We start from the raw sequence: 23,369 nt of genomic DNA on the forward strand, positions 1-23,369 counted from the left end.
TTTCATGTTGTATAAATCACTAGAAACTATTGTGAAACAGTTAAAGTGCAGTAGGAAACCAACAAGAGTTTGAGGGTGTAAGCTATTCATAGAAGGGACCTCTAGGGTCATCTAGTCCAACCCCCTGCATAATGCAGGAAATCTACAACTACCTGCCCACCACAGTGGCCTCAGGTCCATGCCCAGATTTGTTGTTATGTTATCCAGGCCTTCCTGTCCTCTACCATTCCCCGGAGTCCATTTAAGTTTGCACCGACTGCTTCTGTGACTCCATCCAGCCACCTCATTCTCTGTCGTCCCCTTCTTCTTCTGCCCTCAATTGCTCCCAGCATGAGGCTCTTCTCCAGGGAGTCCTTCCTTCTCATGAGGTGGCCAAAGTATTTGAGTTTCATCTTCAGGATCTGGCCTTCTAAAGAGCAGTCAGGGCTGATCTCCTCTAGGACTGACCGGTTTGTTCGCCTTGCAGTCCACGGGACTCGCAAGAGTCTTCTCCAGCACCAGAGTTCAAAAGCCTCAATTCTTTGACGCTCGGCCTTCCTTATGGTCCAACTTTCGCAGCCATACATTGCAACTGGGAAGACCATAGCCTTGACTAAACGCACTTTTGTTGGCAGGGTGATGTCTCTGCTTTTTAGGAAGCTGTCTAGATTTGCCATAGCTTTCCTTCCCAGGAGCAAGCGTCTTTTAATTTCTTTGCTGCAGTCCCCATCTGCAGTGATCTTGGAGCCCAGGGAAATAAAATCTGTCACTATCTCCATTTCTTCCCCATCTATTTTCCAGGAATTGAGAGGGTCAGATGTCATGATCTTTGTTTTCTTGATGTTGAGCTTCAAGCCAACTTTTGCACTCTCCTCCTTCACCCGCATCAACAGGCTCTTTAGTTCCTCTTCACTTTCTGCCATTCCATGCCCAGATGATGCTCCCAACCCCTCCTCCCCCCCCCCCCCAGAATCCATGGCCAGTCTGGCCTGAAAGAGTTACAAAATTAAAATAACATTGTTCCCATTTCCCAGCTGCCCCTGCTCTTCGGTGAAGCACAGCTAGCGAGGCAGAAATTAAAAAGCAGGAATAATACAACATGCATAGGATAAATGAACCGTGGGCAATACAGACAGAACACAGGTCATGGAATCAGCAGGGCAAGAATATGTGCCGGCAAAAATGGCCTGTGTGTGGAACAGCCAGGAGAGAGGGGTTTGGAAGTTGTTTGCCATGCCTGCCTCCGTGTCACAGCCCTGGCCTTCCCTGGAGGTCACCCTTCCAAATGCTAGCCGGGGCCGATTCAGATTAGCGTCTGGGATCTGAGATTGGGCTGGCCTGGGCTACCCAGGTAAAGGCGGGGCGCGCCAGATTTCAGGACACAACACTCCTGTGGTCAGATGAAGGGAGGCTTGACTCTCAGAAGAGGACACCCTGGCACTCTTGTTTGTCTCTAAGGCGCTGCTGTTTACTGCAGTGTTACTGGAGGCCGATGCAGCCATGTGTCAAGTGCTGTAAGAACTCACAACGAACTTCTATGAAAAGAAAGTTTTTATTGATGAGTTACTTCAGTCACCTAAACTGGCGAAGTCAAATCTGCCGTTAATACATTTGCAGACCCTTTTCAAGAGAATTCTCCCACCCAAAACTTGAAGGTTCCCAAGGGAGGGGGGAAGGAGCACCAGGTGCAATAAACCAGGGAGTGTTACTTCTCACACGTCCTTGGGCAGCCCGGTGCCCACTGACAAGATAACTGTTTTTGTTACAAAGAGCAGGCCTTGCCGGCCGGTTCAAAAGACAAATAGTTCACAGCAAATCATGATAGCAGGGAACAGCAGACAAGTTTCGATTTCAGGCAGACAGCTAAATATAATGGGTCGAGGTTACACAGAGACCCAAAAGCGAAAGGTAAAAGTAAGGCTAAGCAAACATGGAGAGGCTCAGGCTAATATAAAGATTCATGGCACTGATCCTGGCACCATGCTTCCTAACTGTATTCTGCACAATCGCCCCTTTTCCTGGGGTTTCTCGAAACCTGAAGAAGGCTGCTCTGACTGAACAAAATAAAGCACAAAGCTGAAGAAAAGGGAGAAGTGGAATAGACAAAGGAGAACCCACAATACACACGGTGGGATTATCTGCAAGTGAAAGGTGATTGAAGTACAATTGGTTCTATAAAAGACATTGTAAGACATGACCTCACATTTTTAGAAAATGCAAAACCCATGATGTGTTATTGGTGGCATAAGTTTAGTATCTAAATGAAAATCCAGAATGGAAGGGCTCTAAAATAACGTGGTTTAGCTAAATTAATCCATGTTTATGCAAATAAGGCACTGCACTAAAAACAATCATTCTTATAGTTTTTACATATTTTATCCTAATTTGAATAATATAGAATTGATGTGCTGTGGGATATATAAGCCCCCCCCCTTCTCCCCTTCCTCTCATTTCTCAGTTTTAAATTTGAACCAATTTTAACAACAGCAGTTTCTGGAAGAAAAAAGTCTTGCGTGCAGCAGGGGCCCCTTCTGAGACCAACCGGGCTTTACTCAAGGCATATGCTGTTGTGTGCCTGCAAGTGTGCCTGCACATGAACACTTAGACCTTGAATGAAGCTCGGTTGGTCTTAAAGGGGCCCCTGCTGGACTCAGACCTTGTTGTGCTGCTTTAGACCAACATTGCTGAATACCCTCCGGAATCCAGCTCCTGGAAGAGACAGGGTCTTCTTGTGTGCAGGCTTTCTGGTTTGGGGCTTTAAAACACTGGGAGCCAGGGGAAGATGTACTGGAGAAATATGATCCCAGTATCCTGCTCCAGTCAGCCCTCAGCTTTTGGAACAGCTGGATTTCCCACGTATAAAGAAAGCCCTAGTTCTGCCTTGGGTTGTCAGGGGCTGACCAATGCATGCGGATGGGTTCTCACAGCAGGCACCACACCAATGCATGTTAGCTCCAGCACCAATGCTTCTTTCCTACAGAGCTATCAAATGGTGCCCATTGTGACCCTTCGAGGAGATCAAACGCCAAGGTTCATGGGCAGGGCCGGGGGATTCATTTGTGAGGGCCTTTGTGCGGCCTCACATTCCATTCCTGGGTCATGGAGGGGCCCATGTTAGCCTCCCGGCTTGCTCACCTGGCTAAAGGAGCACCCAAGCGGCAAATGACATGTGTCTCTGCCATGTGAGGACGACTCCAAGGGGGTTATGGGGGCACCTTCGACATGCTTCCCTCTGTTTAGTTCAGCAGCTACAGTACTTGACGGTCCAACTGTGTGTCGGGGAATTTGTGAAAGGCCGCAAGCTGTTAAGGAAACCTAATCCACTTCTGTGTATCCAGAGCAGCGACCATGTTCCAGAAGATGCTATGGGACATTCCATTCTTCCCCAAACTAGATTTTTCAACATCAAATTTGAATGTGCAGCCTTTCCTCTTAAGTATGAGAGAGCGCTGAAGTCACTCATTTCTCCTTCTCTTTTAAATTTGTTCCCAAGACAGAATTTTAATATACTCCTGAGCACTCTGTGCATATGTGCTGTCAAGTCACAAGTGAGCAGCAGAGGTTGCTGTGCTCTGCAGAACCTCCCTAGGCAGCCCCCCAGCGAAGTAAGGCCCTGCTTAGCTTTGGAGATTGGACAAGATCGGGCAAGGCTATAGACTGCTTTTGCCCTTCCGATTACAGGAGCACAGCTCTGGATAGGGCACTCACCCTGAAGGAGGGTTTGTGTTGCACTTTGACTGGGAGCGCATCTTACCAGGCGTCGTTCAGGGAGGTCGGGTGAATTAATTTATGTTTTCATCTGCAATTGGAGCTGAGGCATCCTTCGAAACAAGAAAAGCCCAAGAACCTGCTGTTATGAATCACTGGCTGATTTTTGCTGTGTTGGACATTTCACTGCAGCTTGTTCCGGCGAATACAGTCCGTCTCTGTCTGCGTTCTTTGACAAGCATCTTTCTTTTTGGAGTCGTAAATGCTAACAGTGTGTGCGTTACGTTTTCCCTTAGTTTGGACTCACTTCACCAGCCTCCTAATAACTTAGTAATCGACAAGGACTCTGAGGTTTACAAGATGCTGCAGGAGAATCAAGAGTCTCATGAGCCGCCCCGACAATCCACTTCATTCCTGGTTTTACAAGAAATTCTAGAAACTGGAGAAAAAGGTAAAAATGGGGGGGGGGCACACATTGCACAGGAAATGAAGCCAAGGGGGAATGCTGGCAGGGGCTCATGGGAATTGTAGTCCATGGACATGTGGAGGGCCGCAGTTCGACTACCCCTGGTCTTGGGGATGCATAAGCCGTTTCTTTGACAAGAGCTGACTTGGATGTGGAGGAGGCAGAGAGGGCCTTCAGTTGATTAACAACTGCTCCATCCTAGCTGGGAAACAGAATTGTGGGTAGTTTTGGCTAACAAGTTGGGACGTGGCGAGAGAATCCGGCCGTGATGTGGCATGTCTCTTGCTAGCAAAATAGACTGATGGTGACGAGGTGAAGGTGAGGGATCGCTCACTATTCTAGAACAAATTCTGTTGTGGATGAAGAAATTAAGAATTTGTCCACAAAGACAATGGTGACATTGTCTTTGTGGACAAATTCTTAATTTCTTCATCCACAACAGAATTTGTTCTAGAATAGTGAGCGATCCCTCACCTTCACCTCGTTCCCATCCTGAAGACCACAGCAGCTGAGCAGCAGAATTGTTCCTCAAATTAATGTCACCCCCTGTGTCTCTCCATCTCTCTCGTTCGGGTATTCCCAGTGGCTTCACACCCCTTGGACTTTACCCCCTCCCATTTCTTCATTACAAGGCAGGGTACAAGATCTCTCCAGCAGCGTCCTGAAGAGGTAGCAGTCAAACTCCACATGACTGGATGATTTTCTAAGCCCAGAGGCCACAGTGAAGGGCCCGGTTGATCAAGGAGGGGTTAAGGGTTTCCATTCCCTTTTTCTGATCTGCTGGTCTGGACTGGACTTAAAAAGCATGTGGACCAAACTAGATGAGACTAGATGAGCCAGTCCTCGCTTCTCTTTTGTCATGCCAGTTAAGAGTGCTGTAGGGCAGCGGTCCCCAACCTTTTTATCACCGGGGTCTGGGGGAGTCTTTTGCCGAGGGACATTGCTGCCACCACCTGAGCCCCTGCTCCGCTTGCTTTTCCGCCGGCACCCCTGAGTTCCCGCCGCCCACTGGGGGCCACTGCCAACAGCAGCTGCTCAGTGCCATGCCGAGGGGGAGCCCCAGCCATGGCGGCTGCTGGAAAGCACCAAAAGTGAGCCGGCGGCAGAGTGGCAGGGCAGCCCCCGAGGCAGCAGCCGGGGAGGAGGACGAGGAGGAGCCGTGGCTCAGTACCAACTGATGTACGGACCGGTACCAGTCCCCGAACTGGGGGTTGGGGACCACTGCTGTAGGGGACCAGTTCTTCTTACAATGGGCTTTGAAGCTAGTTTAACAACAACAACAACAACCTTAAACAATAAAAGGCAAATACAGCCACAGGGTAAAAGAGTCTAATATTATAAGCTAAAACAGGTTCAAATAGGCTGATTTAAAACATCTTGGTTCTGGCTTAAAAAACCACCATTAAAAATTCTGCTACCCACAATGTGGTCTCCCAGCCCTATTTCCCATGGTGGGGAGAAAGGCGCCCTGGTCCTCCAACTGGGAGGTGGTCCTTCCCGGCACTACAGAATGGAGGCTGGTCCTCCTGGTGAGCTTGAAGGATCACCGCATTTGGCCCTCCTGCTGAGGGAAATGGCTGTAGGCTGCATTCTGCTCTCAGGATAAAATGTGTGTTTGCCCAAGTCTTCCAGCTTTGTAGTCTAAAACAGTGGTCCCCAACCCACGGGCCGTGGCCCGGCGCTGGGCTTGCGGCCCGGGAAGCTTCTTACTGCGGGAGGGGGGGGGAGAGGGAATCAGGGCCGCGCATGCACGGCATGCACCATGAGCGGCCGAAATCACGCATGCGTGAAAGTGCCGTGCATGCACGATTTCGGCCGCGCATGGCACATGTGCACATGAGTGGCCCGGCCGCGCATGCATGGCATGTGCTGGTGGGCAGTTGCCCTGCCGGTCCCCAGCCTCAAAAAGGTTGGGGACCACTGGTCTAAAATAAGGAGTGGGATATGGAAAAAGGTTTTGTGGTAAAACAAGAGGTAGAAATTGTTTTTGGATTCTGAGTTTTAATCAACAGTTCTCCGTAATACTCAAGCCCAGAATTACCTTTTCAGAAGGTGGGCGTTCATTCCTGCCACCTGCCCCTGGAGGGTAGAAGCAGCACCCTCAGGCCATTTTCTCCAGGAAAGCTTAAACTTTTTACATGAAAAAAACATTTCTCTGTTAGGTAAATGAGACCTCACATTCAGAAATGGACGTTGCCTTATTTCTGACTGTAAATGTGTTTTTTAGGCCTGATTTTCACTTTACATTGTATTTCAGAATGATATGAGGCAAAATTAGAAAGAACATACCGTAATTGTTCCAAACCACCTTGCCTCGCAACTGGCACCAACCGGAATGCTGGATGTACCGTATATACTGGCATATAAGCCAATCCGCACATAAGCTGAGGCACTTAATTTTACCACAAAAATGGGCAAAATTATTGACTTGCATATAAGCCGAGGGTGGGAACTGCAGCAGGCTACAGGTAAATTTAAGGCTGGCCTAAGTGCTTAATGCATGCTCCATCATCACAGGCTTTCCCATCCAGCCTCCCTCCTAACAAATACAGAAAAGTCAAGAGGATGAATAGCTGCTGGTTTTTGTACCCCGCTTTTCACTAACCAAAGGAGTCTCAAAGCAGCTTACAATTGCCTCTCTTGATGCCAGACACCCTGAGAGAGCACTGACAGAACTGCTCTGTGAGAACAGCTCTGGCAGGAGAACCAAACAGTGCCCCCCAGGCCAGCAAACCAGAGCAGAACAATAGTACCCAAAGTTGGCAACCTACTACAACAAGTACAAGAGCTACCAAACTGGGGGCTACAGTGCCCCCCAGAACAAAACACTGAAAGAAAGAACTGTAAAAATCAACTTTTAAAAGAAACACAACCCCAAGAAGAAAAGGCAAACAATGCTGCCCCTCAGGTAAAAGAAGAAACACTGAAAAAACAGTAAATCCCAAAGCACCCCCAAAACCCACCCCACCCCCAGAAACCAAAGAATAGTTTGGAAGAAATGATTAGGAAAAAAAGGGGGGGGGGATATCAGAATCCCTCAAACCATTGATGTCCTACAAGCTGCCAGAGTAAGCTTTCAAGATATTTGCAGAAGGCAATGGTTAGTTGGGAGCAATTAGCTCACTTGCAAAGACCTTAGTTTTTAAGATCTTTGCAGAAGGCAAAGGTTAACTGGAGGCCACTAGCTCAAGGCAAAGGTTAACTGGAGGCCACTAGCTCACTTGCAAAGAGCTTAGGTTGCAAACGCAATGCTGCGATTGGCTGGCTGGGGGCAGGCTTTTAATTAATTACCGGCATACAAACCAAGGAGGTCTTTTAAGTGCTAAAAACTGGGCTGGAAAACTCTGCTTATATGTGAGTATATATGGTACCTTTAAAAGCACTGCCTCTTCCCATCCTGTCACCAGGCAGGAGAAACCTTATCAGGTGCCCCAAATCACAGAGGGAAAGTGGATGGCACTCATTGGCCCAGCCCTCTCTTCACTCCAGAAGTCTCTTCCCACAATTAGTAAAGTTCAGGTGCTGAGTACTATTTTTTCCTGGCTCTTTTTCTGGAGGAGATTGCAACTTGTTTATAGAGGCTTTCATAATTGCTTTGATGGTGATTTTAAATTAGTATCACCAGCTGCTGCTGCCCAATTGTCTTTTTATGCTGGGCTTCCAGTGATTTTGTTGTGGACCACCTGAGTCATTAACAGAATGATACACTTAAAAGCAGCAACCCACACTACAAGAGACACCAATCTCTGGTCAAATTGCAGGGTGTGTGTGTGTAGTGAAGTGGTAGGTGTCCCTTTTAAGATTACTCCAAATTGGTCATCAGCAAAAACTGGCACCAAAATTTGGACCCAGGCCTGACAGTCTCTTGACGCCTGGTGAAGTGTTTCAGCTGCCTGCCTTATCCTTCGGCGGGGATGCCTTCCTGCTCCCAGGCTGTGGCTTCCTCTTCTAATCTGTGGGGTCCCAATGTTTCCAGGAGATCCGGACAAGCCTTCTGGATTCAGAAGTGTCAAAGCGCCAACTACCAAAGTCGTGGCGTCGATCGGAACTGCTCAGAAGCTGCCCATTTGCGATAAGTGTGGCTCCGGCATTGTGTGAGTATCGGCACACCCTCCAAACGGTGTTCCCAGCATGCCTGCTGACTGCACAGATGCACCGTATTTCAGCAGTCCCTTGCATGCAGGCCATGGGGTGAGAAACTGAGGCATTTTGCAAGCACTCACATGCTTATCTCACTTTGGGCTGGAAAAATCATGAGTCAGCACCAGCGTTAATTTACCACAAAAGACCTCCTCTTATTAGCAAATGCCCTGCAGGCCACCAAGCACGGTGACAGACACCTGCAGTGGCACTTATCATCTAGGCCAGGGGTAGTCAAACTGGCCATCCAGATGTCCATGGACTACAATTCCCATGAGCCCCTGCCAGCATTTGCTGGCAGGGGCTCATGAGAATTGTAGTCCATGGACATATGGAGGGCTGCAGTTTGACTACCCCTGGCCTAGGCCCAGGAGATGTTTCATGTTCTGGTTTGAAGTCCTGGAATGAGCAATCTCAGGAAAACTAGACTCCTTCCAGGTGATCCATCCTGATTCTTGGGGGTTTCCCACAGAGACACCCAAGAATCAGGATGGATCACCTGGCAGGAGCCTAGTTTTCCTTGGGTTGCACTTGGTGGTGCCCTCCTTGCTCCCTCAGCATGAGGCACAGCTGCCAGCAGGCCCAAAGTAAAAACGGGTGAGGAGAAAGAGGACTCCATTGTGACTGGTCTTCCTCTCCCCGGCCAGCTTGATCTCCCTGTTGTACCTCAGCAGCTGAGCAGGGATGGCCTTAGAGGGCGGACCAGGGCCATGGCACAAAGGCCTCCTGCCTTGAAAGGCCTTGGCAGCCCCCGTAAGTCAGCCGTCATTTGATGGCAATCTAGGGAAATGGGGGAACCAATCTGCACAGTTCTGTCCTCTGCTATTCGAGGCCCTCCTCACCTTTGACTCTGGTCCTCTTGTTTCTCCAGAGGTGTGTTTGTAAAGCTCCGGGACAAGTGTCGCCACCCTGAGTGCTACGTGTGCAGCGACTGTGGAACCAACCTCAAGCAGAAAGGGCACTTCTTTGTGGAGGAGCACATCTACTGCGAGAAGCATGCCCGTGAGCGGGCCACGCCTCCCGAGGGATATGAGGTGGTCACGGTGTTTCCCAAGTGAAATGGGTGCCTCACCCCCCCTCCCCTGACCTACGCCAGAATACCACTACCCCTGCCTGGGGCTTGCTTCAGCCACAGAACGACTCAGCAGCAGAGCTTCACCAGTGGACTTTGTTGGGGGCTGCTACCAGACCACTGCCATAGTGTAACAAGTGCACTTTTAAAACAAACATGATAGATTCAATGGAACTGCCTTCTTTTTCAGGATGCCACTCTTTCCCCTGCCCCCCAGGGAATACCACTCCTCTGCAGAGCCAAGCCACAACACCGGAGCTTCCCTTTTGGATTCAATAAAGTGGCTGATTCAAAGGGTCGTTGGTCATTTATTTGTGTGTGTGGTTCTCTCAGATAGCGGCTGGAGGCATTCCATAGATGAGCTCTCCAGCGGTCTCAGGGGAAAGGAGTGGATAAATTTGTTGTCCAGCAAGAATGCACACCCCCCCCCCCCCGAGAGGCTACACATTTATGTGCATAACACAGCCCTCATTGTCATTTGTGGATTTCATTTCTTGGTTTTAAGCGTCTTTACTTAGTCCTACATGCACACAACACTCACTTCCAAAACCCATTGGCACTTCAACGGTGGCAGAAGTGGGGAAGGGGTTGTTTGGTTTGGCTGCCTTAAGAGGGAAACAGCGGCAAGCACCATGTCCTCACACCCCACCCCCTTCGTATCCCAGGAGGAGGACCACTTGAAACAGGTATTGCCCATGCTGTATGGATGCGTGTTGAAAATCACCAGCGTATAGCCGCACTGTGGGAGCTTAAATGGACCCTGGGGAATGGTAGAGGATGGGAAGGCCTGGAGGATCATTGTCCATGGGGTCGCGATGGGTCAGACCAGACTTTGCAACTAACGACAATAGCCACACTGAGTTCTGTTTCTGCTACTCCAGCAGGGATCAAAAGGAGAGGCTGCTGCTTGCAAAACTCCTCATATTGAAACAGAATAGCTCCGGCAACATCGTAACACATGTGCAAAAAGAGTAGGCAAAACTCTTGCCCTGCTTTCTGTAAAGCTGCAGAGCTGCTAAAGGCCAAGAGGCACCAACGGAACTTCAACTTCTCCAAAGGTCTTTATTGTTTTGCATAATGCAGCAGGACCGAAATGGATGCCGAGCAGCAAGTGTGGGTGGGGCAGGCCAGCTGCTGCAGAGCTCTGGTCCTTAAAGCATTAGAAAAGAAATACGAAGCCCCAAAACCCTGACTTAAAAACCCCCACAAAGTCCCAGAAAGGTGGCTAAAGGAACAGAAGCTTCAGGAAAGGTCTTGCTGGGAGCCCCCTTTTCAGCGGCACCTCTAAAAGCAAACGCTCCAATCGGGGACCTCGTCTCTCTGCCGTGGCCCCCCTTCCCTGCCGCACACAAGCTGCTGCCTTGAAGCGAACATTCTCTCTTCAGCCCTCAGGCCAAGAAGCTAGCTACGCCTCACACAGAAGGCACAAGGGACCCCCCCCCCCCCCCAGGAATCAAAACATTGTTTTAAAAGCAAGTGCTTTTCTAGCACGACTTCCAGAGAACTGTACATACTTATTAAGCAGCCTAACACGTGCAACAAAAGCCAGAGAAATAATGTCAGTTATTTATCAAGGAGATCCCCCTAAAAGCTACGAACTAAGCGGATTTAGTAACATTCGTTTTCGGTCTCCTCTCCTCAGAACCAGTCTTGAATGCGGAAAGGTGTCCGTCTCTGGCAGGGTTCTGAGTTCAGATCTGCAGGGGGTGTGTGTGTGTGGCATCCTCCCAAAGCAAAGGGTGCCTCTTTCAAAGCATACTTTCTACGGTGGCGTCTTCTGTGGCTTCCAATACGGTGAAAACCCCTTTTTTCTGCTTAAGCGGAACAGGCTTTTTCATTTGATCTGGAAAGTTAAAATAAGAGAGGTCTAAAGCAGAGACCCTTACTCCGCAGCCCCTGCAGTCAAACTTGCCAACCAACAAAAGAGCCGCCTCTGGCCCAAGGCAAGTGCATCAAGAGACGCTTACCTGTCCCTCTAGCACAGGGGCAGTCAAACTGGACTACAGCGAATGCTGGCAGGGGCTCATGGGAATTGTAGTCCATGGACATCTGGAGGGCCGCCGCAGTAGCAGCAGTTTATTTATTTTAAAATTTTTAGACCGCCACTCCTGGAATCAACTGGCTTGTGCCGTTTTACATAGATCTAAAATCCCGTAAAACAGTAAAATCCCAGTTTTGGAGTAAAGGCGTTCCTTTTTTATATACATAGAAGACTCAAGCGATGTGTACCGGACTGATGAGTGATGAATGACAAGGTGTGCATGTCATCTTTGAGGCAGGCAATCTGAGCCCATCCAGATCCTGGAGGAGTGACTGGCGACAAAGAATGATGCTTCCTTGTTAAGCATGTGATTTTCCCTATCAAGCTCAACCACCTTTTAAACCTCAGTGTGACACTTTTTAAATGCTGGGCTGTAAGCTGAACATGGATGTCAGAAGCATTAGAAAAGGACTCTGGGGGGACGGGGAGGTTTGAAATGGAGCGAGATGGGGGAAGAACTGGGCCAGATCTTATTCAGTTGGCTGAACAGAATTAAAATTTGCTTCAATGAAGGATCATAACCCACAGGATAAAATTACAACCATCTTGAAGAATCGCTGCCTTCAGGAGGGCAACGATGGGAGGTGCCTTCACAGTGTCACCCGACCACTTCCGACAGAGTTGCCCTCCCGCTACACGTGGCGCTCTGCATTTCAAATGAGCTGCTGGAGTCATTCAATGCTAATAGGAAACATAGTCTGGACTTACCAAGCAGGTCACTTCTATCCAGCAGTAGCTTGAGGTCTTTGTCAGATATTACTTCCTCTCTGGATCCTTTAACTTCCCTGATAGCATGTAGGGGACACATTTAAAGGACAAATATGAAAATCCCCCATCAGAATGTATTCTTGCAGCTCCCCCCGCCCCAAATAATACATTTTCTGTGCAAAGAAGCCACAGTCTTGATTGAACAAGAATGCTCTTCTTATAGCTAGCTTCTGACGTATGAGGGGAACTGACCTGTCATAGTCTCTGGATTGCAGCAGCTCCAGTAGTTCCTTGGGATCTAAGCAGCTCTTGTTCACTCCAAGCTTGCCCCCTTTAAACTGATCTGGAAGGCAAACAAGGGGGATTACCCTGCCACGTTGTGTGTTAGCTCAGTATTAACAGCACCGCTGAGATGTTGCTGGCCGGACCACAGGTTCTCTTAATGCCCTCCTCACAATGATCAAGGACACAGGCAAGGACCAGAGAGCAGCACTAGCAGCAACATCTTTCACTCAGACCTCCAAAGCATAACCCCTGGCAAGGGGAAGCCTCGAAGATATGTTTTTGACATGCAAGATCTTGTGTCTCAAGGTGGAACAGGCTTCCTCAGGAGGTGGTGGGTTCTCCTTCTTTGGAAGTTTTTAAGCACAGGCTGGAGAGCCATCAAACAGAAATGCTGATTTTATGAACTCAGGCAGATGGTGAGTGGGTGGGCAGGGAGGGTTGCGTCAATACTTGGCTCTTGTAGCCCTTCCTTGCATGCCCAGGAAAACGCTGATCACCACTTTGGGGGTGGGAGGAGAATTTCCTCCAGGCCAGGCTGGACAGGGATTCTCGAGATTGGGGGGGGGGGGGTCATATGGGTATGGAATTTGGCAGGTAGTTGTGACTTTCCTGCATTCTGCAGAAGGCTGGATTAGATGACCCTGGTAGTCCCTTCCAGCTCTATGATTCTAAGGTCATGTGACAAATGGATTCCCCTTTCAGGCTGTCTCCAAGAAAATCACTTATGTTATCTCCCCCTATAAAGAACTGCTTTCTATAAGCTCAGAATTCAGCATCAACTTCCATTCTGTGAAAGAAATCTTCACGTGAATTCCTGTGACTCTTGAGAAGCTAGTGATGCAAAGATTTAAGGTTCGCAGAGAACAATTCAGTTCCATCCCATCATGTGATTCAGGTCTGTGTGGCATCTGCCCTGTGGGGGGGGGCTCTAAATTGTTCCCCCCTCCAAACTACTTGCCTTCAGAGATTTCAAACAGCTGAGCATCGACTGAGTTGCCTTCTCCTCCCTGCCCCCACATAATCTTGCATCTTTGGGGAGTGTCGTTTCCCCAACAGATTAGTCCCTCTCTGGCGCTCTCAGTGCTCTTCCCTCCCCTTCTTTCAACAGAGAAGAAGACCATCAGCTCCTCCCCACGGATGTTGGGACACTGGTGCCGGCCATACAGCAAGCGCATTTGGCTCAGCTTCAGAGAGGCTCAGCCGGGCTGTCCAGAGGACAGAACTACCAGAGGCTCTGAAAGGGCAACGGCTCTGACATGAGGCCAAAGAAATCATTTTGAGGCCGACGGGTTCACTAACTTTTGTGGATGATCAGTTTTTCCAGCTTCCTCTTGGCTGCTGCTCTCTCCACAATCTTCTGGTCAATGGTGTTTGCGGTAACAAAGCGGTACACAACCACAGGCTTTGTCTGGCCGATCCTGTGGCAGCGGTCCTGGGCCTGGATGTCCGACTGCGGATTCTGAGGCAGAGAAAAGAGCACAAAGGGGGTCAGGATGCAAACCATCCTTTGGACCTCACGCTATACTTCTGCTGGATTCTCTGGATCGGTGTTGTCACTGCAGACCTTCCTCCCGGAACCCCAAAGCCCTGCCACCATCTGAGAAGACCAGCATCGCCAAGAACGGATCCCAAGCATTAAGGAGAAGATTCAGTGCAACTTCCTCCAATCCCCTCTGTATCTGACGTGGCCGGTCCATGCTGCACATTTCCCAGGAGGGCTGACCCAAGCGTAGGTGGAAAGTTATCTGCTTTTGGGTGGTGCGTTTCTATAGAACTTTGATTTCAAAAACACCTACAAGCCCACTGACAAAGTATCACCTAGAGCAGGGGTAGGCCAACAGTGGCCCTCTAGAAGTCTAGATGTCCATGGACTACAATCCCCATGAGCCCCTGCCAGCATTCGCTAGCAGGGGCTCATGGGAATTGTAGTCCATGGACATCTGGAGGGCCACAGTTTGCCTACCCCAGACCTAGAGCAAACAACAACCTAAACACAAATATCAGCTATATTAAAATAATCCATGAAAAATCAGTACCGGCTGCCAGAAACCGTCTAAGGTCAGTGACAGAATTGTTTAGCTGTACTTTGGGTTTCAGAAACACCAACTCTTGAACCTCACACTATTTCTGTGAGCTCTGCCATCGGGCCTGCATGAACCGAGGCAGGCAGGCATTTCTTGGAAGGCCTCCACAGAGGGAGAATAAGGCCTCCAAGCCATCACTGCACAGCACAGGAAGAATACTTCAGAAGCTGCCCCAAGCTTGATGTGGGGTCCCTGAGGCGCCCTGTGTGTCTGATTCACTGGTCTGAGGCCTCACAGCACGGGAAACGTACCCAGTCGCTGTCATAAATGATGACTGTGTCGGCAGCCGTCAGGTTAATACCAAGACCTCCAGCCCGTGTGCTCAGCAGGAAGATAAAAACCTCTGGATCCGTGTTAAACTTGTGCATCTACAAAAGACCAAAAGAGTATGTTTAAGGAAAGAAGGATGCACTCCTCTAAGCCAACTGCAAATACCCAATGGGAAACACAAGTCACATTGTCCTTTGAAACATTCAGGGAAACAGTTTCCTTTAACCACAGAACTTATTTTACTGCCTTCATTTATATTCTTCTCCACCTTTCTCCCCAATGGGGACCCAAAGGGGCTTACATCATCATTCCCCTCCCTCTGCTTTATCGTCACAACAACCTTGCAAAGTAGGTTAGGCTCAGAGTGTGTGACTGACCCAAGGTCTTCCTTGGCAGAGTGGGAATTCAAACCTGGGTCTCCCAGACCCTAGTCCAGCACTCTAACTGCTATGCCACCATGGCTCTTAGAAAGCCATGTCCGATTTTCAAACCAGCATGCTTTGGTTCTCAGCTTCCTTCAGCTGCAGCTGCAGGTGACTGTGGTAGCTGTAAGGCCAGGTAAAAAGCACAAGCGAGTCAGGGCAACCCTACAACCTTCCTCCTCCTATGGAGGCTTTCCAAGGGAAGAAACAAGAAAAGGTGACCTGCCCTGGTCTTCTACAGCACAGCAGTCCTTGCCTTTGGTGCCCCATCCATGGACTGACTGGCCTGATCCTGCTTAGCCTGAGCCCTCATGAGACTGGGCTAGCCTGGATAACAGACGGCTACATGAAAGCTCTACCAGCATCAGTTTGTGACTGTGTCCAGCTAAGACCTCAGCGAACAATTACAGGTAAGTGCCAACTCTTTTCATTTCCTGTCTTCATACAGTCCCACATTAGGACCATTAGCAAGCTACTCGCCAGGAGATGGGGTCAATCTCTCCTTGGAACAGAGCGTGTACAATAGGATTCCCACATCATTGAAAGGGTACAGAGGAGAGCGATTAGGATGATCTGGGGCCAAGGGACCAAGCCCTATGAAGATAGGTTGAGGGACTTGGGAATGTTCAGCCTGGAGAAAAGGAGGTTGAGAGGGGACATGATAGCCCTCTTTAAGTATTTGAAAGGTTGTCATTTGGAGGAGGGCAAGATGCTGTTTCTGTTGGCTGCAGAGGAGAGGACACGCAGTAATGGGTTTAAACTTCAAGTACAACGATATAGGCTAGATATCAGTAAAAAAAAATTCACAGTCAGAGTAGTTCAGCAGTGGAATAGGCTGCCTAAGGAGGTGGTGAGCTCCCCCTCACTGGCAGTCTTCAAGCAAAGGTTGGATACACACTTTTCTTGGATGCTTAGGGCTGATCCTGAGTTGAGCAGGGGGTTGGACTAGATGGCCTGTGTGGCCCCTTCCGACTCGATGATTCTATGATCATCTTACAAACCCCTTTTCCAGACATGTGGGGCTGAGAGCTCTAACAGAACAGCTCCACAAGAATAGCCCTAAGAGAACTGTAACTAGCCCAAGGTCACCCATCTGGCTGCATGTGGAGGGGTTGGGAATCAAACCTAGTTCTCCAGATTAAGAGTCTGCCGCTCTTAGCCACTAAACCCCACTGGCTGGCCTTGCCCACATCTGCCACTTTTCTCATTTGAAGATCTAATGCATAATATTTCACCAGCGTGTCCTCTGTCTATCAGGCTGCCACCTCACAGACATCCAGCAGGGGAGCTTGTTGGTTTAAGGTGGCAGATGACCCCTATGCTTGGGGAAGGGACAAGGCAGCTTTGCCCTCCTTAGGGCCCCAATCACATACCAGCAGTATTTTGTCCTCACAAAATGGCTTGGTTCTTTCTAAACAGAAGGGGTGGGCTACACTAGCATCAAGGAGATCCAGGACTTTCTTGCTCTCTGCACTTGGAAATCTACCCTAAGTTAAAACCTGCCAGAACCTGCAAGTGAAGTTGCCAAGGCCTTTCTGGGGAAGGCGTCACCTACGTTCTCCTCCCTCTCTGCGTAGGACATGGTTCCGTCCAGGCGGCTGAATTGGTAGTCTCTCAGATAGCAGTAGTCCATTAAGATGTCCAGCATTTTGGTCATCTGGGAGAATATCAACACCTACGGAATAAAGATGACTAATTACCTTTCACGCAAGGTATTTTGAATAATGTTCTGACACAACAAATGAAAGATACCTTGTGTGCCCGTTTCTTTAGCTCTGGCAGCATGCGATCCAAGAGCAAGAACTTGCCCGAGTTCTTCACTAGATCCTCATCGACCTTGAGGTCAGAAAAACAGAATGAGATCCATGTCAGAGGGTAGCTGTGCTGGTCTGCAGTAGAAGTGCTTGATTTGAGTCCAGAAGCACCTTGGAGAGATCAACAAGACTTCAGAGGATTTGAGAGTCAAAGCTCCCTTCATCAGCCTTCTGACAAAAGGAGCTTTGGACTCTTGAAAGCTGACGAAGGGAGCTTAGATTCTCAAAAGCTCACACCCTGAACATTTTGTTGGTTTCTTAAGGGGCTTCTGGCTTCAAAATGTATAAGTCATTAAACTGAAACTGCCTAAGACAGTGGTCCCCAACCTGCGGGCCGCGAAGGCCATGGCGCCGGGCCGCAGCTCCCTCTCCCCGCCCCCCCCCGCAGTAAAAAACTTCCCAGGCCGCAAGCTTGCGGCCCGGAAAGCTACTTACTGCGGGAGGGCGGGAAGAGGGAATCAGGGCCGGGCTGCACCCGTGCAGGCCGCGCCCGCACGGCCCGATCCGCGGGCGAGGCCCGCGGGCGCGGCCCGATCTGCGGGTGCGGCTCGCGGGCGCGGCCTGATCCGCGGGCGTGGCTTCCGGGCGTGGCCCGAGCCGCGGGCGCGGCTCGCGGGCGCGGCTCGACGCGCGGGCGGGGCCCGCGGGCGCGACCAGAAGCGTGGGCGTGGCCCGCGCGGGCGTGGCGGGCGCGGTCCCCGCGGGCACGGCCCGATGCCCTGCCGGTCCCCAGCCTAATAAAGGTTGGGGACCACTGGCCTAAGAGATGACTCGCTATATATTCTGGTTCCACTGGGGCTCTTGCCCTAGGAAGTTTCTGACTGGCTATGCTACACAGTTTAAAATAATGTTGCTTCAGTGGGATTTGCCCCCACAATGTTGGTTTTATTCTCTTGCATGCTTTTCCCTGCCATGTATTTTTAAATTACATGAGAACAGCTCTGGCAGGATTGTGACCAGCCCAAGGTCACCCAGCTAGCTGCATGTGGAGGAGGGGGGGGAATAAACCCTGCTCACTAGATTAGAGGCTGCCGTTCTTAACCACCAGCGTTTCATTAAACTCTAGGGCGGGGGTAGTCAAACTGAGGCCCATGTCCATGGACTACGATTCCCATGAGAACGCTGGCAGGGGCTCATGAGAATGGTAGTCCATTGACATCTGGAGGGCTGCAGGGCTTCCTGATGGCCCTGGAAGGGTTTCTCAAAGGGGTGGGAGTTGATATATTTTTAAAAAATTGTTAAACACTTATCGGGTGATATCACCATATATGGTCATGTCAACCTGCCCCCCCCCATGGCTAGTGATGGTCCTGGAGGGGTGGGGAGGGGCCCCAGGTGGGCGTGTCCACAGCTCTGCTTCCCAACCATATTCTGCCCAATTGTGCCACTTCTGGGGTTTCTTGAAACTTGAAGAATGTTTCAGGGATTTCACAATGGTAAAAAAGTTAATAAAGGCCGCACTATACCCAGCTGTCTCCAGCCGTGCAGCATTCCAACTCCTGACCTATTCTAGCCTGGTCTTCTTGCTGCACTTTGGGTTGTGAAGTACATTTTGCCTCCCCTGTTTAAACACACTTGTGTTAACTCCAGACTGCAGTAAAGGAGCAGACAACTTCAAACGCTCCTAATATACTGTGTTAAAAGATGAAGGTGATGCAATCTATTTTTTGGTGGGTTACAACTTTATATAACATTGGGTTGGGGGAGGCTTAAAGTCTCTGAGTCTCTCCAACTGGAGCCCAATGTTTTGCAGAGTTCTTGCAGGAATGGGGAGGACCTGGGCAACACAGAGCATGCTCTGTTAAAAAGGGAAGGAGGCTAGCTGAAGAGAAGGTTCCGTGGCCCAGCTCAAGCTGCTCTGGAGGGAAGGTGGCTAAAGGAAGAAATCTTGGTGATTTAATCCCCTTTCCCCTTTTTTATTTGAAACATTTATTAGCCATCTTTCTGCTTTACAGGACTCAAGGAAGCTTACAGGGTAATTAAAATAGATAAAATAGTGTACATATTTTTAAAATTAAAATTTGGGACAATTTAATCAAATGCAGCTGCCTTGTGAAGATCAAAAGGGGGAGGGGGCCAGGCGCACCTTCCTGTGGAGTTTGTTCCATAGTTGTGGGGCTGCCAGCAAAAGCAGGCAGAGGTTCCACCCATCCCTGACACACTGCTCTTCATGGAATGCTTACATAAAATTACATTTTCACCAGTGGGCCATCTAGTCCAGCGTTCTCCCTCACAGGGACAAAGCAGTTCCTATGGAGGGGCGACAACAGGGCACAGAGGACAAGGCCTTCCCCTGATGTTGCTTCCTGGCTCTGGGATTCAGAGGATTAGGGCCTCTGATGTTTAGTGAATGCAGGTGCTTTAGGGATAAGCATCTATGAAACACTACAGTATTCTTGGTTGCAAAAAGAGACAGGCACACCCACACAGGTCAAATCAGTCAGAGAGAAATCACACAGGAGAAAATCAGAACAAGCATGCTCACTTCTTAGCCACGCATTACCTTAAACTGTTGTGTGCCAGGGTCCAGAGGATATTCAATGAGGTACGGATGGTTGCAGCATTTCCTTAATAGCATCATAATGTTCTGAAGCTTCAGGTTGATCTCTGAATCCGAAGGTATGTTAATTTCTATCACAGGCCTTACAAATGACAAATTCATAAGCATGATACCATGAGTATGACTAACACAGATCAAAACCAGCTGATACAGAAAACTGGAGCAGGGTCGGGGTTCAGTGGGAAAGCATCAGCTCAGCATGCAAAATGTCCCAGGTTGCAAAAAGGCCCCCAGGTCAGCATGCAAAATGTCCCTGGAATCTCCGGGTTAAAGAACTATGATTAGGCAACAAGGGATGGGGAAGACGTTCCCTGGGACTCCTGAAGAGCCACTGCCTGTCTGCAGGAACACACTGACCTTGAAGGTCTAATTCGGCATAAGGCAGTTTCATGTGTGTGTTGCTTCTGCTCTTAACTTCAGGGACTTTTGTAAGAGTCCACAAGCACAACTCTTCAAGACACACTTATTTCAAATTGTTGATACACTGTTATCTTACTTGTACAAAATTCAGTTTCATAAAAACTGTCTCTAAGACCTAAGTTATTCTTAAACTAGTAAAAAAGCCCACTGCAGTCAGGAATGCAGTGGTCACTAGCGGGTTAGTGGAGGGGGGAGACAGACAGACAGAATGACAGAAAGAGCAGCAGAAAGAGAGACAGAAAGAGAAAGACAGACAGAAAAAAGACAGACAGAAATGCAGAAAGAAAGGAAAGAAAGACGGAAGGAAAGAAAGGCAGCCTCCCTCCTCCCCCCCTCCCCAAGCGCCGAAAATGGCGCTATGAGCAGGAGCTGGCTCCCAGCTACGATGAAGATGCCATTTTAAAATGACAGGGAAGAGGGTTAGGAGGGGGCGTAGGTAGGAGGGAGGTTTCCTGGAAAGACTCCCCCCCACCTCCGCCGGCTCCTGTTGGGCTGGGAAGCCCACACACTGCCTTGGCTTCCCAGCCCAACAGGAATGGAGGTCCGCACCCGCACCCCTAAGGCTCTACATGTGGCCTGGTGAGCATCCAGGGGCAACAGAGCCCCTGGCTGGGGTGGAAGGGCGGGCCTGCCAGGATTGTGGACCCACTGATTGGGCCGAAGTCCTGAGTGGGCAAGGCCTGTCCGAGGCCCAATTGGCCCTGCCTCGGACAGACAATGCTCACTCTCCGCCTGCTAAGCCCTTAGCCTGTTATTTTAACAGCAAACTAGCTGTCAAAGATGCCACCAGATTTAGTGTAAAGTTTATCTGTAAATTAATGAAGCCACATTGAGAATAAGCACCTCTCTTTTTCAACTTCCTCTTGCTTCTTGCTGACCAGTACTTCTAGTTCATCAGTGAAATCGTCTTCAGCATGCTCACGATAGTTAACCAGCTTCCGACTTCGACGCTTTGGTCTGCCTGCAGAGTTCAATTCAACCACTGGCTCCTGAGGAAAGAAAAGTAGCCATGACTGCCCTTTCCAGGTTCCAGTGGGAAGCAATCAGGACCAGGGCGCCCTGTTCTCCAAGCAGGCCGAGTGAAACCATCCACTGGGCTCCTCCTAATTTCTATAAAGGCCGGGTGGGGGCATGGTTCAATGGTAGATCACTTTTTAAATTAATTAATTATATTTTTATACCCCCCCCAGAAGCCTCAGGGCGGTTTACATAAAACATAGGGGTACACATTGTAACCGTAATAAGAATAATTATAATATAACAGTATAGTAAGAACCAGTATTGAATAACAATAATTTAACAGTATCAATTAAGAATACAATAGACATTTTGAAACAGAGCCCGTAGGGGGGACAGTTGGGATCAGAATGTGGAAGGAGGTCTGTGATGTCGGGGGGGGGGGGGGGCAGATGAATTCTTATCATTCTTATTTTTAGTGCTCTGGATCAGTGGTCCACACTCTTTTTCAGGCTGCGGACTGGCGGCGGTGGTGAGGGCGATCGCCTGGCCGCGCAGGCCACACATGTGTGGCACTCCTGCACATGCGCACATTGCGGGAGTGCCGCGCCTACGCGTTTCCGGCCGTGCATGCCGCAAACGTGCATGCGTGACCCAGCGCGGCCCTGCAGAGGCAGGGAGCCGCGGCCCAGTGCCAGGGCCTTTGCGGCCCAGCACCGGGCCGTGGTTGCTCTAGATGACATACCTATATATGCCAGACCACATTTACATCTAATCATGTATATAACCATTTTGGAATCACATGTTATAAAATCCCTGATGTTAATTAAGAAATCATTAGAGTGAGTGCATTGTTGAATTTCAACCATATATTTACATACTGAACACTTTCCACACCAATGTTCTCAAAGCGCAGTCCTCTCAGAGCTCTCTCAGCCTCACCTCCCTTACAGAGTGTCTGTTGTGGGGAGAGGAAGGGAAGGCGAGTGGAAGCCACTTTGAGACTCTTTGGAGTAATGAAAAGGGTAGTATAAAAACCACCTGTGCTTCACAGACATGCAAGAATTTGTGCTTAGGCTATGCTAGTGCTGCAGCATTTCTTTGCAAATACCTTCACAAACATAACAGCTCTAGTTTCACATGGAGGAATGTAAGCTGCTAAGGTTGCCAGTCTCCAGGTGGTGGCTGGAGATCTGGAACTACAACTGAATTCCAGACAACAGAGGTTAGTTTACCTGGAGAAAATGGCCACTTTGAAAGGCATCATACCCTGCTCAAATCCCTCACCTTCTAAGCCCCCAAATCTCCATAACCGCATGGCACACGCTTACATCTTCTCAGATGCCGTGTCAGAAGAGCACCATGGCAAATACCTGGTCATCCCCTAGCAGCTTCCGAATTGTCTTGTTGACAATCGCAGTGTAGAAAGTTTCCTGTTTCTTTACAAGAGGTGCATAGACAACAACTTCACGCTTGGGAGGAACCTCTAAAGTGACGTCAGATTTCAGTCGTCTCAGTAAGAAAGGAGTCAAAATCTAGAATGTAAAGATAAAAAATAAGGTCTCCCGCTGACACAAGGTCACCCAGTGAGCTTCCGTGGCAGGTTGCAGATCTGGACCCAGGTGTCCCAGATCCTAGTCTGACACCAGACACAGAGCCTGTTTAACAGAACTGCACATTTTTACTACTGGCCCAATTATTCAGCAAATATACTTTTCACATACCTATGCATGAACATTAGTTGGGATACTGCATGCTAAAGCACATGGGGATACATATCATGTGTAGATATACAAGAGCTGGAAAGCTCATTTTAGCACATTCAATTGTAAATACAGGTTCAGGTAGGTTGCTGTATAGGTTCAAAGCAATAAAACAAATTTTTAGTCCAGTGGCACCTTTAAGACCAACAAAGTTGAATTCTGGCTATAAGTTTTTATGTGCATGCTGCTGATACCCAGAATTCAACTTTGTTAGTCTTAAAGGTGCCACTGGACTCAAACTTTGTTCTGTTGCATAAACAGTTAGGAAAAAAGTGGAATTCCAGACAATAATGAAAAAAAAACCAAGGTTGCACCTGTAACTATTGTTCATTGAGTGTTCTTCTGTGCAGTCGCACATGGGTCTGTGCCTTCGCAGGCCTGCCATGGAGAAGAAGCTAGCAAGCTTAAAACAATTTTCTGGAACCTCGCAAGAGTGTTCACCCCTCCCACCAAAAGTCACGTGATGTAGGAGTTAGTGTTCTTCCCTCAGTTCTCCTTCCTGCTGCTGGACCAGGTAAATCCATCCATCAGCATCGGCTCACAGAGGGGAAAGAGAAAGGGTTGTGTGACTGCACAGAAGACCACTTGATGAATGATGGGTTACAGGTAGAGGCAACCTTGTGCTCATCTTCATGGCTTCTGTGCAATCCGAAATGGGAGAATAGCAAGATCACTCTCCA

At 49.1% G+C, this 23,369-nt stretch overlaps 2 protein-coding genes across 2 annotated transcripts in view; one reads left to right on the top strand and one right to left on the bottom strand.

Moving 5' to 3' along the window:
• Window positions 1-9,659, top strand: part of PDLIM1 (PDZ and LIM domain 1) — a 29,880-nt gene extending 20,221 nt beyond the window's left edge. Inside the window, exons 5-7 of the mRNA XM_077351085.1 lie at window positions 3,984-4,138; window positions 8,130-8,247; window positions 9,165-9,659. Coding sequence (XP_077207200.1) covers window positions 3,984-4,138; window positions 8,130-8,247; window positions 9,165-9,351 — 460 coding nt within the window. The 3' untranslated portion in view covers window positions 9,352-9,659. The remainder of the gene's footprint in view (window positions 1-3,983; window positions 4,139-8,129; window positions 8,248-9,164) is intronic.
• A 748-nt stretch (window positions 9,660-10,407) lies between these two features.
• Window positions 10,408-23,369, bottom strand: part of HELLS (helicase, lymphoid specific) — a 28,022-nt gene continuing 15,060 nt past the window's right edge. Inside the window, exons 12-21 of the mRNA XM_077351083.1 lie at window positions 22,300-22,461; window positions 20,813-20,958; window positions 19,493-19,631; window positions 16,928-17,011; window positions 16,731-16,850; window positions 14,735-14,851; window positions 13,699-13,858; window positions 12,367-12,457; window positions 12,115-12,191; window positions 10,408-11,208 (exon numbers count right to left, since the gene is read on the bottom strand). Of these exons, the coding sequence (XP_077207198.1) occupies window positions 11,114-11,208; window positions 12,115-12,191; window positions 12,367-12,457; window positions 13,699-13,858; window positions 14,735-14,851; window positions 16,731-16,850; window positions 16,928-17,011; window positions 19,493-19,631; window positions 20,813-20,958; window positions 22,300-22,461 (1,191 nt within the window). The 3' untranslated portion in view covers window positions 10,408-11,113. The remainder of the gene's footprint in view (window positions 11,209-12,114; window positions 12,192-12,366; window positions 12,458-13,698; window positions 13,859-14,734; window positions 14,852-16,730; window positions 16,851-16,927; window positions 17,012-19,492; window positions 19,632-20,812; window positions 20,959-22,299; window positions 22,462-23,369) is intronic.

Source organism: Paroedura picta, chromosome 8, assembly GCF_049243985.1.
Source record: "Paroedura picta isolate Pp20150507F chromosome 8, Ppicta_v3.0, whole genome shotgun sequence".
NCBI lineage: Eukaryota > Metazoa > Chordata > Lepidosauria > Squamata > Gekkonidae > Paroedura > Paroedura picta.